We start from the raw sequence: 14,313 nt of genomic DNA, 5'->3' as shown, positions 1-14,313 counted from the left end.
TTAAAAAAAGAAAAGAATTTTATTCGGCTGTGATAATGAATGTTTTATGTGCCTTTACTTGTGCTATTTCTTTAATAAATGCAGTGGCATTTGTTCTGTAATCACTGAATTCCGTTCTTGGTCTCCCTTACCTCCTGATGTATTTGAACTATAGCGCAGATAGTATCAGTAATCTGCTGATGACATGATGTGTGTGTGATGACTGGGGTTTGGTGTTGTGTAAGAGCTCGGTCAACAGTGAGTGTCATTCATTGGACGGGCTTACGTATGGCGGCCGTAATGAGTGACTCCACTGAGGGGGTGGGGGGGCAAGCAGGTGCTGGCTGACGCTGAGTTTGTATTTAATTGTGTCACTTACTACGGCTCTGTGAGAGCAAGGGGGCTGTGAGTGATGTCATGCCCTGATGATGCTGATGTCACTCATTTTTTTTTGTTTCTGTTACAGAGAAGAAGGCTGTCAAGCTGTCTGGGTGTGAGTGAGCGCCCTCTAGTGGAGCTGCTGACACGCTGTCCTGCAGAGCTTCTGTCTGTTTCTAACCATCAGCATTTCAAGGTAGGACCACAGTACAAGTCAAAGGACAGTTTGCTAACAAAAGGTACTTCATGGTGCTTTTGTATTTTTGATTTGATTTATTTAATTGTAAGAGTGCCTTACACATGATAAAAGGACATAAAATACAACCGAGGATAAAACCACAATAAAGTCCAAGACTTATTTCCATTGTGGTCCTGTATAATAATGTATGTCTTTGACTTTTCGCTGCTGTGTTTTATCAATTTTGTTTCATCTGAGGCATTAAATAAGCTTTTGTGTTTAGACGAAAACTGATACAGAGCCATCTGTGATGAGTACAAAAAATTTGAAAGTGGAATTGCTTGTTGGCAAATGTTTCTAAATGTTTAATTTTGCAGAGGAACATATTGTGATGCGAACATCGCCTAACTCCAATTTTGGTGATAAGTGATTCAGTGAAAAGACTAGATTTTCCTCTGTAGGCTGAGCAAATTGTACAACCTTTGGGACTTTTACATTTTTTTTTTTAAATGCATAGTCCTAAAGATCAAAACTACTTTGTTTTTCTTTGTGGTTTTCAAAAGTTGTTTATCAAACACATTCTACTACTTTTTGATAGGGATGCACCGATCCAACTTTTTCAGTCCCGATACCGATGCCAGGGCTTTGTGTATCTGTCAATACCCGATAGCGATCCGATACCGTTGTTGAATTAATAATAAACTGTATACCTTCCACCTTATACCTTCCTTCCACCATGTGGAAGAGACTAAAGGCACCAGACTTTCCTAACTCAACATTACTTTCCTAACTAAGACCAAATAACATAGATGTAATGTATTGAATTCTTATTTATTTGTTATTAAAAAAATGTGCATTCAAATCTAGTATTGTACTTTGCATTGGTACCACCACCCCTTGAAACATTTACTTTGCAGACATTGCAAACAGCCGACGAACTAGTTGGCGTGGCAAGCGTGAACTATCTCCACACAGCCAACTCTTTGGCTCGCTCCATGTTGCTTAACGGTTAACTCAACTCTTCCAGCATGTGACACACGTGCTGCTGATAAATTACTTTAGGATATGCTGCGATGAAAAAACAAAAAACAAAAAAACTTGGATGGATCTGTTAATTTTTATCATCAATCCAGCTATTTTGTCAATATCGAGGCCGATATCCGATCTTAATATCGGATCGGTGCAGCCCTACTTTTTGATGGAGTTTTTGGCACCTGATGCTATACTCAAAACCCAGAATCCAAACTGTTAAATCTCAGAAACACTGTGAGAATTTGTGTGATTCTTGGAGGTAGATGTAGCGTCTGAGTCACGCAGCAGCACCAGAGCTGTAAACAGGACATCTCTCGATGATGATGAATGTGTGACTGACAGGATCTTATTTGTTCCAGACGTCTATGGTCCAACGTTGAGCAGAGACCATGTGGTGTTTGGAGCTGCTCTTACCACTGCTGTTGATCATTAATGGTAATACATTCCTTTTCCTCTTCCTTGTTTGATGGTAGACATATTCTTCCATTGTGCCTCACACCAACCACTATACATGCAGTGATTTTACACTGTCTCCAGCAGTGGAAAAATTATTCAGATCCTTTACTTTAGTAAAAGTACTAATACCACACTGTAAAAATACTCTGTTACAAGTAAAAGTCCTGCATTGAAAATGTTACTTAAGTAGAAGTATGTAAGTATCATCACAAAAATTTACTTAACAATAATAAAAGTAAAAGTACTCTGCAGAAAAATCCTCACATTTTAGAAACTGGAAACGATCCAAACAGTTCTGTCAACCAACTAAGTGTTTAATCGGCTAATCATTTCAGCTGTACTTGTAGGCCTATATATTGTTGGGTATTTTAAATAATCTATAATAAAACATTGTATTTTATAAACTACAAAATCTTAATTTGTAAAGTAACTAGTAAGCTGTCAGATTAGTGGGGTAAAAAGTACAATAGTTCTCTCTGAAATGTGGTGGAGTAGAAGTAGAAAGTGGCATGAAACGAAAAGACTCAAGTAAAGTACAAGAACCTCAAATTTGTACATGCATACAATACTTGAGTAAATGTACTTAGTTACATTCCACCACTGTCTGTCTCTGATCTTCTCTCAGATGCCAGCTGCCAGTGGAACGTTTGGGTACCTCGGGACATCTCGGCCATGACCAACTCCTGTGTGGTCATTCCATGCACCTTCATGTATCCGTCTGGTATCAGGCCGTACCGTGGCACTCACGGTATCTGGTACTTTGGCCAGCCGTACCCTCAACTCTTCCCTCCCGTTGTCTTCAAATCACGCACAGACGTTGTGCACGAGAGCTACAAGGGCCGCACCAAGCTCCTGGGTGACCTGCACCAGAGAAACTGCACTCTGCTCATCAACAACATTGGTACAGAGCACTCAGGGAGATACTACTTTCGTGCTGACCTTGGTGGAGCCAACATGTATACGTACCCAGACTTCTCTGAGCTCAAAGTTCTGGGTAAGTCACTGATCAGAGTGGAATATACATTCAACTGTAACCAATAAACCAGAAATATGAAATCCGTAATAGTAAAGAGTTTTGCCTTTTAATCACTTCAACACAAAGGCTGAAAACAATTCTTTCAAAAGACCTTTCCATTTAATCTTTCTTTGTCATTTCCATTCTTTTATTCTACTTATTTTGTGTTATTGTTTTAGATTTTGTACGGTACTATTATATTTTAATGATTGGTACAGTATATTTGCTCTAGTTTTAACTTAACACAGGACACACTTTTAAAAGAATTTGGACTTATGCGTCCCAGACGACCTCCGAATGTGGTCTAAGTGATCAGATCTTAATCCATACTAAAATGCCTCCTATCCTGGGTGCGTTCTCACCTGAACTGTAGAGCTGTCCATCTGTGATCATGTCACTCAGAACAGATGTTAAAACCCGGTGAAAACAGGGCTTATGCTGTCTGCATGGAGATAAAATACTGCTTTACAAATAAAGTTCCTCTTACTATTATTAAGAAATCCAGTAAAGTCTTTGCATTCCTGTCCACCAGATCAACCCAACATCGATGTCCCGGAGGAGATTGTCAGCGATGAGAGTTTGGAGCTGACGTGCTACGCTCCAGACAACTGCCCCGACATGACTCCAGAGATCCAGTGGATGTACACCGACTACCTGCCTGACCCAGAGTTCAGTGCTGACTACCTGGAGGAGAGCAACACGGCGGTACTCTCCAGCACCCTCACATTCACGCCCAGACCCATGCACAACGGGCAGCTCCTGGGCTGCAGGGTCTACTACCCCAACACCACACTGGTCTATGAGAGGCTCATCTCTCTGGACGTCAAGTGTAAGTTAAAAGGCACCTCGCACTATAGGGCCATTGAGTAATAACAATGCTTTTCCACCTCTGTCTATAGTCTTAAAGGGACTGTTGTGTCTGACATGCCATACTAGAGTCCTAACAGCTATTATGTTTCCTATCAAGCTGATTTCATTCTTGAGTGTCTTCCAGTCAAAGGTTAATACGTTTCCAAAAAGTCAAACATATCCTCTTTAGTGTTTTTGTCATGCATGCATACATCGCTGTCCTACATTGAGTTATATGTTGCCAGCCATTTTCCTTTTAAGAGGCAGTCATTATTTAAAATGAGTGTTGTTCAGACACAATGTCCTGGGACAATAAATTCTTTGTCTTACCTTCCGTCCCAGATGCTCCACGTTCTGTTTGGGTGAACGTGTCCTCTGAAGTGATGGAGGGCAGCTCTGTGATGCTGCACTGCGAGGTGGACAGTAACCCTCCTCCCAGGATCTCCTGGATGTTCGGAGACCAGGAGCTGTTGTGGGACACGGCGTCCAACGTCTCCCTCTCCCTGGACGATGTGACGCCTGCGCAGGAGGGAATCTACACCTGCGTTGGGGACAATGGCTACGGCACCATGAACACTTCACTGTACCTGGCTGTCAAGTGTAAGTCTCTGAGATAGTTGCTGTGTGTCCCGATTCCAACATTATTGTACATTCAGTTTGTATGTAGTAGGGAATCAGGACTCAGCAAGTTACATTGCATTTAAAAGTTTAGGGGATTATTTAAAATGAGTTTGGATTGTACAATTAGCTTGAATTCTCCCATCAACACAATTAAGGAATAGTCTACTGAAAATGTTTTGAGTATCAAATACTCATCTTCTGTAGGCTTACGTGCCTCTTAAAAGTTTGCAGCTGGGTGAAGTACAAAAACTTTTCTCAGCCTGGATTCAGTTACAACACAAAAGCCTCTTCAATGGAAAAAGCTTCAAAACATTCGTAGAAACATGACTCCAAAAGGAATGATAATCCTTTTCTGTAACTGCTGCATGTGTACAGTAAATAAGCAACTTTTTACTCACAAGTTTGCCATATCAACTTAAAAGGCCATGACATGTTCACAAACAAAATTTTTTTTTCCCATTCTAACTACATTTTGTCAGTTGATATTGATTGATTTATTTATTTCTAGATCAAGACGATAAAACAGTAATCAAAAGGATGACATGCTAAAGTAAAATACTTATTTCCAGCATGGTCCTTGGTGTTAGAAACAGGAAACAATAGACAGCAGACAAACTCAGACTAAAAAGACATACAGTATTAGGAATGGAATAAAGACATAACATAAAAATAAACACACAAAATAAATAAGAAACAAAAATGATGTAAAAACTATCCAATTCATCAATAAATATTCATCTTGTTCCATAAAAGCTGCTTGACCTGTCTTTTAAAAATCCCTGGTGATGATAGGAGTTTTGTAGCAGTAGGCAAACTATTCCATGCCATGATACCAGTGTAAAAGAAAGAATTTTTAATTGCATTATTAGCTCTAGGAACTATGCAGGAGCGGATGGTGACCCTAGTATTATGACTATGCTGTATGTGGACCGTGGTTACATTAGAGCATAAATATTTGGGGGCATGACCATTAACAATGTTAAACATATGATTCCGCTTAAGTTGTTTTACTCTTAGATGTACAGGTAGTAGACCATCTCTTGTATTTTCTTACAGTGTACGTGATAACAAAGTATTTTCCAAAATCTAAATAAGAAAAAAATCTAAAATGTCTCTACATTGCTTTGCAGACCCTCCCCGCGAGCCCCTTGTAAACGACTCTATGACGGTACTAGAGGGATCCTCGCTGGCCCTGCACTGTAGCACCCAGGGCAGCCCGCCCCAACCCTCACCTGGCTGAAGGACGGGAGCTGGTGGGGACCATCACCGCCGACGAGCTGTCAGTGTTGGAGATCGTAGAGATCACACCGCAGGGAGACGGGCAGTACCGCTGCCTGGCCGAGAACGAGCACGGAAGAGCCAGTAGCTCCTTCAACATCACTGTTGAGTGTGAGTGCTTCACTGTCCTGCATGACAGTAGTGTAAAACGTAGCTAGGACATAGAATTATAATGATCTGCAGCTCAAAAGGATCATGGCAATACTTGGATCATCTGTAATGAGCATTTCTAAAGATCTTGTTTCAAGTTTTTTGAAGTAAAATACTCTGCTTTTTTGGTTTACAATTTCCTACTTCCATTAAGAAAATAAGAATAATTGGATAATTGGTCCAGACCAAAATATCAGAATCAGAAAGCAGTTTATTGCCACAGTAGTGGAACTACATGGAATTTGCTTTGGTGATTGGGTGGATACATACAAACAAAATATTAAACATTAATAATAATAAACAATAAATGCTGAAACAGAGACAAATATATACAAAGTGGTTGTTTAAGCATGTTTTATGAAGCATAACTGCGAGATAACTGTGTTTCATATTCATATTCAATGCTGTTATTTTAGCTCTTTTACTCTCTTGTCTCCTTCTTCAATAGATGCCCCGGTCCTTCTGGATGAGTCAAAGTGCACAGTGGTGAGGGAGGGTGTCCAGTGTGTCTGCATCGCCACAGGAAACCCAGAACCCACCATCGAGTTCTACCTGCCCGACCTGAACATCACCATCAATGAAACAGACGGCCGGTACAACTTCTACACGCACACAGACGGACACACTTCCACGGGTATGATCAAGCTGCGGGAGAAAGGTGAGAGGGTCGACAACGGCGGCCCTGCCGTCAACGTCCACTGCAGCTTCTACAACATGTACGGGAGAGAGAGCATACACCTGGAGCTACAGCAAGAGAGTGAGTTGAGACTAACTGTACACCAAAACAGATTACTTACTTGTGATTTTTGTTGTAATGTTTGATAAACCATATCAGAATGTCCTCCTTCTGCCTCTGCCTCCTCCTCACCATCTATCTAATAGCATTCCTTTGTGTTATGCAGTAAGTCTGGTGATATTCTATGTTTTTCTTTATGTCAACAGAGCCCATGAAAAGACCAAAACCAACTGTAAATTGATCCTATTAACATGTTTTGTCTGTTAAACGTATTCCTCTGTGCCATAGAGCTCCATTGTTGTCCAGAAACTATTTAAAAAAACATCAAAGAGCCTATGTTGCACTGGGTGACATGTTTCCTTTATTACCATGAATATAATTATGGGCACTGTAGTTTGTTTTAAGCCGATACCATATACACTGTCCTGCTGCCATAAGTTAATTAATTGTGTATGGATCCACAGCAGAAAATAGTCCCCAAATTTCCTTCTGTTTGAGTAAAGTTTACGAAAAACTCCAGTGCCCAGCTGTTTAAGGGAAATACTGTATTAAGCTTGTAGTATAGCCTTTTCTATTTCTGTATTAAGAAATGAAACACATTTGAAGTTTGTTTTTAAAAATGTCTCTTAAGTAGGGAGGACGTACTTGGGCGTAGGAGTATTTAGAGACAGATGAAAAGGGCTTTCACACCAAACGCACCAGTTGACATTTTGCAGAAAAAGGTCACTGTTTCCAATGGAGAGAGCATCTCTCTCTGCAAGCTATAGCAGTGAGCACAACGCTGATTTTTCGCCATGTTTTTTTTTTTTTCTACTAACATTAGAATTAGAATTATTTTCTTCTTTTCCTACTTATTGTGTTCTCATTGGAAAAACAAAGACCTTTTCTCCCTAAATAGATGCAATCCTGTTGTGATTAAGTCAATCCCTGTCTTCCTCTTCCCTATGCTCTTCTTTAACTTATAGTGTGCCTTCTTGTCGGCTAGGTACACAGTTTTTCTATGTGACTCGTATACCCTCGTTTTTTTTAATTTTGATCACCTTTGTTTTCAGAAAAGTACATGATGGCAGTAATAGTTGGCACCATTGGAGGAGTGGCGGTCATAGCCTTCATCATTGCAGCAGTGCGATATGTTGGCCACAATAACAAGAAGTGAGTATAAATGACAAACTAATGGAGAGGCCGATGCGAGGCAGAAGTCGTTTTCCTCACTCAGCATTTTCTAAAATCCAAGGAAACACTTGAGCCTAGTCATCCATTCTAAAACACATTGATGCACATTGTATATGAGTGGATGTGGGATTGATGTGGACGTGATAATCATTTATCCAGAGCAATTTAGCAGTTTCTTTGCCACGACAAGTCCCCGTTGAAATCCCTGGAGATCCACATTGGCTGCCTTGGGGAGTGGGTCAGCAAGCTGGACTAACCTTATATTTCGAGTCCCTGCTCTGACACTGCTTCTGTATCCTTGCTAGCTATGCTAAATAAAAACCCAGGTAGTCCTCTTAACAAAGGTGCTTTATTTTAGCCTCAAGGTATATTTGGACCCCACCAATTTGCACGCTTTCTCTGACAAATCACCCCTGAAGTGGGTGTGAACTCAGCGACTAAACCCATAAAATAACCACATCACCTCACACCCACAGTTGGCCTCCAGCTTAACCTTACAGAGCTTGTTGTTTTAAAATGGATGCCCAGGCTTGGCGTGTCGCCCTGCGTTAGTGGCAGTCGAGACCGAGTCTGATTATGTGACTCCGTCCCCCAGAGAGAATGGCAACCCTAGGCAGGACGTGGTCCTGGAGAACCCAGCTTTGTACTACAGCGCAGTCAAGAAGGACAAACAAAATCTGAGGAAGAAAGTGGTGAGACATGCTGATGTCAATGATTATGATTATGATGGATGGGTTGGATGACCATTCTCAGATTGTTTGGGGTTACAGTTTTGTGTTATGCAACAAGTTGTAAATTATGAGACCCCATTTTGACCTCTGAAAATGAGGAAATAGGAGTCTCTCCCACTAGCACTCCAGTGGCTCCAACCATGACCTTTCCAGACACTGTTTTCTCTTGCTTTCATCGCTTCTCTGCGTTTTTCTGTCTGTTTTTTCTCTCCCTAACTCTCGCACAGCTTAAGACAGAGCTGTTGGGCTCAAAGTTTAACTCCATTCTAGAGGAAACTACGGTAAGGTTCCTAAACCAATCCCCATTACAAACCACAAGCCTCAGTGACAGATACATCTCCTCGCATATCAGCTTCTGTGTTCTGTACACTGCCGTTTGTTTCCGAAACTGCCTTCTGCATGGCTGCCTCATTGCTAACACAAATTGCCAAACTAACAGGATACATCTCAGTCTCCCTGTCAGTTGTCGACCAGTAACCACTAACACTTTTTCTTTATGTTGTCTGTCACACTCTTCTGTCATCTGAGGTGCCACCAGCACCTTGCCAGTCATTTGTGCCACTGATCGGTCCTTCTGTCTGCAGGGAGAAGACGGGGATTATCAACCTGTGGGCTCTATGGCAGGACTGGAGAGGAAAGAGCTGAATTACGCTGCTCTGGAGTTTATCGGGGCCAGGTCCAGGGAGGGGGCCTCAGGGAGGGGGGATGATGGCAGCAACTACACGGAAATCAAAGCCAAATGAATCGCGATCCTTCCCTGATCCCTCGACTATGCGAGACGCAGTGGCAGCCCCAACACATGTCCTGTCTCATAAAACTGTGTAATAACCCTCCTTCCTCTACTGGATTCCATCCTGCATATGACTCTTTTTTTCTCATTTCTTCAGATTTGTCACATATAATGTTGATGCCACTACTCCCTCCCAGCCTCAAGCTGCCCCTTCTCCATAGGACTCCCCTTCACATGCCATCATTTGGGAAAACTGGTACTTTTTTGGGTCGGAGCATGACCAACTGGACAATGTAAAAGGAAATGTGTTAGCCTCAGTTGTAGTACATGGGCTCTAAAACATGCAGTGTTAACTAGCAACCACGTTTTTTGTTGCTTTCTCCATGTTCTCCATTGTGATTGTCAATGTTATTGTCAAAAGACAGACATCTGAGTGCTCGCATCCGTCATCACTATTTGCTCTACATCTGTGTATTGTAACTGTCACTGTGTCTGCTGCCAGTCGAAGCATCAGGGCAAGGAGTAACTGCGCTTTTTGTTCCCTTATATTTTTGTGTGTCTATCAGCAGAGAGCAAACCTCTCTTCTCTCCTTCCTTTGGTTAATTACATCCCGAAAAGATGAGTGACTGAGGCTAGAGATGGAAACGCATCTCAGCATCTTATTTACACGTAGTTGTATTTAATGTGTGCTGTGACTCGGTAGCCTCAAAAAAAAATGAAGAAATGTCACCATCACTTTTGATAATAATTGAAGAGGTTTTGTAAATTGAAGTGGTACACTGTCCAGTTCTGAAAAATGCCACAACTTCTTTCCAGTATTTTCCAGTTAACTGTAGAATGTGTTGAGATTTTGGGTGAATTTCCTTCAGTGTGGCCAAAATGTCTGTCTCATCTTCTACTTCTTCTCCTTAAAGCATGGGTTCTAGCTCTCTGATTGATCTGGAAAGTACAGACCTAAAGCACAATATATTTGAGCGTGAGTGGCAGAAGTGTTCTCTCATTTAGACAATGTGCGTGTTTGTATGCGTGTGTGTGTTCGAATTGTGCTGAAAGATCATTGATCACTGGGGTCTTTGGGAAGTCCGAGCATCACTTCACTTGAGAAGTTGATGCTTTTTTCTCACATGGTTGCATCAGATGTTTGAATGACAAAAAGTGATGCTGACTAGCCAGCTGGTTGTGCTATTCAAAGACATTTGATGAACCTGTGATGTAATATCAAAGCACACTAATCGTCTAACTTGATAATGATGGTGTCAATAATATATATATATATATTAATAAGACGTATATTGATAGGGAATGGATGTCAGTATGTACAGTAAATACCCAACATGCACTTCAATTATGGATACAAGCCAGTGTGAGAAGTACAAACATTTTATCTCACACATTTATGTCACACATCATTCAAATACATTTGACTGAACATTGTCTTAATATGAGCTTGGTGAATAGTACCAACATCAAACTAGTGTGCACTATAGTCAAAGTCAAATCTGAGGCTGTGTTTACATGCAGGCTGTGACCTTCTTATTGACTGTAATTGAGGCTGATTTAAAGTACAATACCAGCTGTGTACTTTTCTATTAACCCTTGAAAAGGATCTACAGCAAAAGCAAAGCTACAGGGACTGAGCTGTCCAGACTCCTCCCAACCCACTGTATTCCACAGTACCCACAAAGCAACCAATAGCATCTTTTTGTTAGGCCCTCCATGCCTGGTATTGGCCCATGTCTTTCAAAACCCCATGCGCCTTTTTTGTAACTCTGTATTTTCTCAGACTTTACCAAGCAGAGTGGCATTATAGGAGGACATTATGCAACTGTTTTCACATTCTGAGCTGTACTGTCCATGACAAATACCTGACCTTTATGCCAGTAAGTCAGTGGAGTATCCCTTTCATTTATGAGAATAGTCTCAACCCCCCAATGAAGCCATCACTCTGCTTCTTCCGCTTTGAATCACATCTTGCACGTCCCACATCTCTATTTCTCTCACGACTCATCGACACACTGCAGCCTTAACTTACTAACATGGTCTGCCATTTTAAATAAGACATTTAATCGTTTGATTGATATTTTAAATGGGTCTACTCACTTTCATTCAATGTAGGGAAAATGCAAATAGATAATTACTGTGTATTGTATATTGGATTGTTTTAACAATGTAAGTCATAATACAGCACTTGGCGTCTAAATGAATCATGCTTAGAAGATAGTGGCTGCAGTTTGACTTTAAACATAAATTAAGCAACTTGTCCTCTGATTTTCTCCTCCTAAACAGACATTGTAACTGTGTATTTATTGATTTTGATAGTGCTCAAGTGGAAACTAAAATCTAGCTAGAGATGTGCAATGATCTCTTCTTGAAGACTTAAATTACTTTTGATACACATGCTCTGACTAAGGCTTTATAAACGTATGTTATAAAACAACACTGCACTGTGGCAGTCTCATTTAAAATGATTGATTAAGTTCATCAAGGCAGCAGTGTGTCTGAGAGCTGTTTCTAATTGGTTTTACAATCAGCAGTACAAAACACAGCAAAGGCTTCTCACTGTGGCAACTCCATATATGGGTAGACTGTTCATGGGCAGCGATGGCAATATGAAAACAAAATTGCACTATGAGGAGTACTTCAGTTTAAGCTGTTCAAATGAACCTAATAAATAAAAAATAATAAAATCTCTCTGCTAAAAGACCAGTTTGAATAAACCATGTTGATGAAGCCTTGGGTTCTCTATGAAGCAGGGCAAAGAAATACAATGAGGAAAAAGTGTATAAGATCATTTTTCATACCCATTATGCTGTGCATTGTGTAAACTACACATGAAATAAGTGAGATCTTGCTCACCAGTGTTGGTGGTAATATATTACAAAGCCATGCATTGTTACAGTTGTTCACCTGCAGCTGAGAGTACGAGTTGCTGCAGGTTTTCCATTTTCAAAATCTTTTACCTCTTTATTGACACAATATCATTGGGAGGCATTCCTTTGTCTTATCCAGCCTCAAGTCATGTATCAAGTATTAAAAACTTTTTTGTGTTACATTTGACTGAAGAAGTCAGAATGAAATACTGGAGATTTGTTTTTAAAACTGAGCAAATCTACAAAATGTAGTGGTATGTAATGCAATGAGCTAGGTATAAGGGGGTTTTGAGCATATTAACACACTTCAAGCCAAAACAAGTTAAAAATGCAGTTCCCTGTGCATGTAAACAAAGCTTTTGTCAACCAGCTATTCTGACTCAGATTTGCCTTTTATTAAGACATTGTTCTGTTGACTTGATGATGGATATGCTGGCCAGCATTCTTAAATTGCCTGTATGCACAAAGTCAATAACCACTTCCTGTCTTCGAATGCTTCACAGTTTTTATTTATTTTTTATTAAATTTCTTTGAAAAAGTAGAAATATCAAATATGTCTTACCTAATCTTTTGTCACAGTGTGTTGTAAAGCAAATTTGTCCTATACTTTGTTGTGATCATAATTATCATTATGGAGATTTTTTTTTTTTCTACACATACTGTATGATTGACACAATAATCAAGATCAGGGTTTTGCACTGTTACTTAATGACAGTAGGATTTCTGCAATTATGTAGTTTGCTTGCTCTTTTATTTTAAACAAGTCTTTCATGCCTCAAGCAAATTCATCTGTCTTCAGTTCCACGCAAACATAAATAAAATAAAAACAATACGAACTGGAAACAGTTGATTATTGATAGAAAACAAACTGTGAACTGTCTGTTTCTCATGCTGTCTCTTTTCTTTCTTTTGAAAAGCAACATCACCATAATGAAACTTTGTGCCGTGCTCTTTTTACTTTTTTAGTTTCACTTCTTTGGTTAAGTGAACAAAGCTAAATCCCAAAAATGGTTGAATACATCTTTTTGATAAGGCGAGGCGAGAAAAGAGAGAGTCCCTTATGAGCAGAGTCCCTCAGCAGATATCACTGTGGAGAGAAAAAGAAATAAGGCAGAGAGGGGTAAAACAACTTGTATCTTATAAATGTATTTTTGAGTGGAATAATAATTATCTAATGTATCCGTGTTGTTGTTGAGCTGTTCATATAGCCACTTGTGTTACAATATTATGTATAGTACAGTAAATCGTTTTGTCTTATAGATGTGAAGGAAGTTAAAATTACTGGGAACACAAGTGTGAAGGAGAGTGAGACTCTGAATCAGATTCACAGTGGTACAAGTTTCTCTCCATCTCTCATCATATGTACGAAATCCTCCGACAATAAAATACAAAAAAATGGAACCAAAATGAATCTGCAGAACGACCCTGACACCTTCCTGCAGCAAGAATGTAGAATGGGCACTTTGGTCATCAACAGACGATTCTGGACTGTAAACACCTGAACAACACCCTGATGGAAACAGTTGATCTAACAGTGATATGTAAGTACATTGTACAACTGTTATAATACAGAACATTTCCTGTAGAATTTTCCTCTTTTTCTTCTCTTTTTTCTAAACCTTGTAAAATTAATCCTGAGTAACTTCCACAGCTCCGCACCTTTAGTTTATAATGGAAATGTCAAAGTCCTTGGCCCTATGGAGGCATTGGGTTGGCTTCTAGGTGGTTCTCAGCCTCACTAGAGCCACACGACTACTATTTTAGAATAGTCTTGCTTGCCTGACCTATCTCCACAGCGCTGTAAGGTCCCAGTTAGATACTAAATGCTGTAAACTTATTTTTTTGTAAAACTTTACAACCATTCCCAAAAAAGAACCAAGCAGGCTTGCCTTGTTGCACAATGCACATTTTCAGCAAATAGTTTGTCAATGTTTCCAGGGATATCCAGTGGAAGATCCAGCGGCGCCGGATGTTCGGCGATAATCTGGTAAATGAATTGCCGTCGATTCCAGACTATGTTTAGAATAATGAAATAATTAAAACTCTGTATACTGTACAGTTGGAAAATTGTTAGACTTCGGGGCCCTCCAGTGGCAGAATAAAAAAAAAAAAAAAAAAAAAAAAAATCATGCATGT

The 14,313-nt window shown here is 40.0% G+C and overlaps 1 protein-coding gene across 1 annotated transcript; it reads left to right on the top strand.

Annotated features, from left to right (window-relative positions):
- Window positions 1-466: 466 nt before the first annotated feature.
- On the top strand, window positions 467-11,964 carry LOC114551707 (myelin-associated glycoprotein-like). Its single transcript, XM_028572672.1, is given in 12 exon segments — window positions 467-553; window positions 1,927-2,002; window positions 2,649-3,017; window positions 3,571-3,867; window positions 4,230-4,487; window positions 5,639-5,725; window positions 5,728-5,754; window positions 5,757-5,897; window positions 6,385-6,693; window positions 7,725-7,824; window positions 8,441-8,537; window positions 9,161-11,964. Coding segments are annotated over 11 exon segments (1,890 nt in total). The 5' UTR covers window positions 467-553; window positions 1,927-1,956; the 3' UTR covers window positions 9,320-11,964.
- The last annotated feature ends 2,349 nt before the right edge of the window (window positions 11,965-14,313 follow it).

This window comes from Perca flavescens, unplaced genomic scaffold (genome assembly GCF_004354835.1).
Source record: "Perca flavescens isolate YP-PL-M2 unplaced genomic scaffold, PFLA_1.0 EPR50_1.1_unplaced_scaf_39, whole genome shotgun sequence".
NCBI lineage: Eukaryota > Metazoa > Chordata > Actinopteri > Perciformes > Percidae > Perca > Perca flavescens.
The sequence above is the reverse complement of the archived record's forward strand: the minus strand, read 5'-3'. Positions and strand labels throughout refer to the sequence as shown.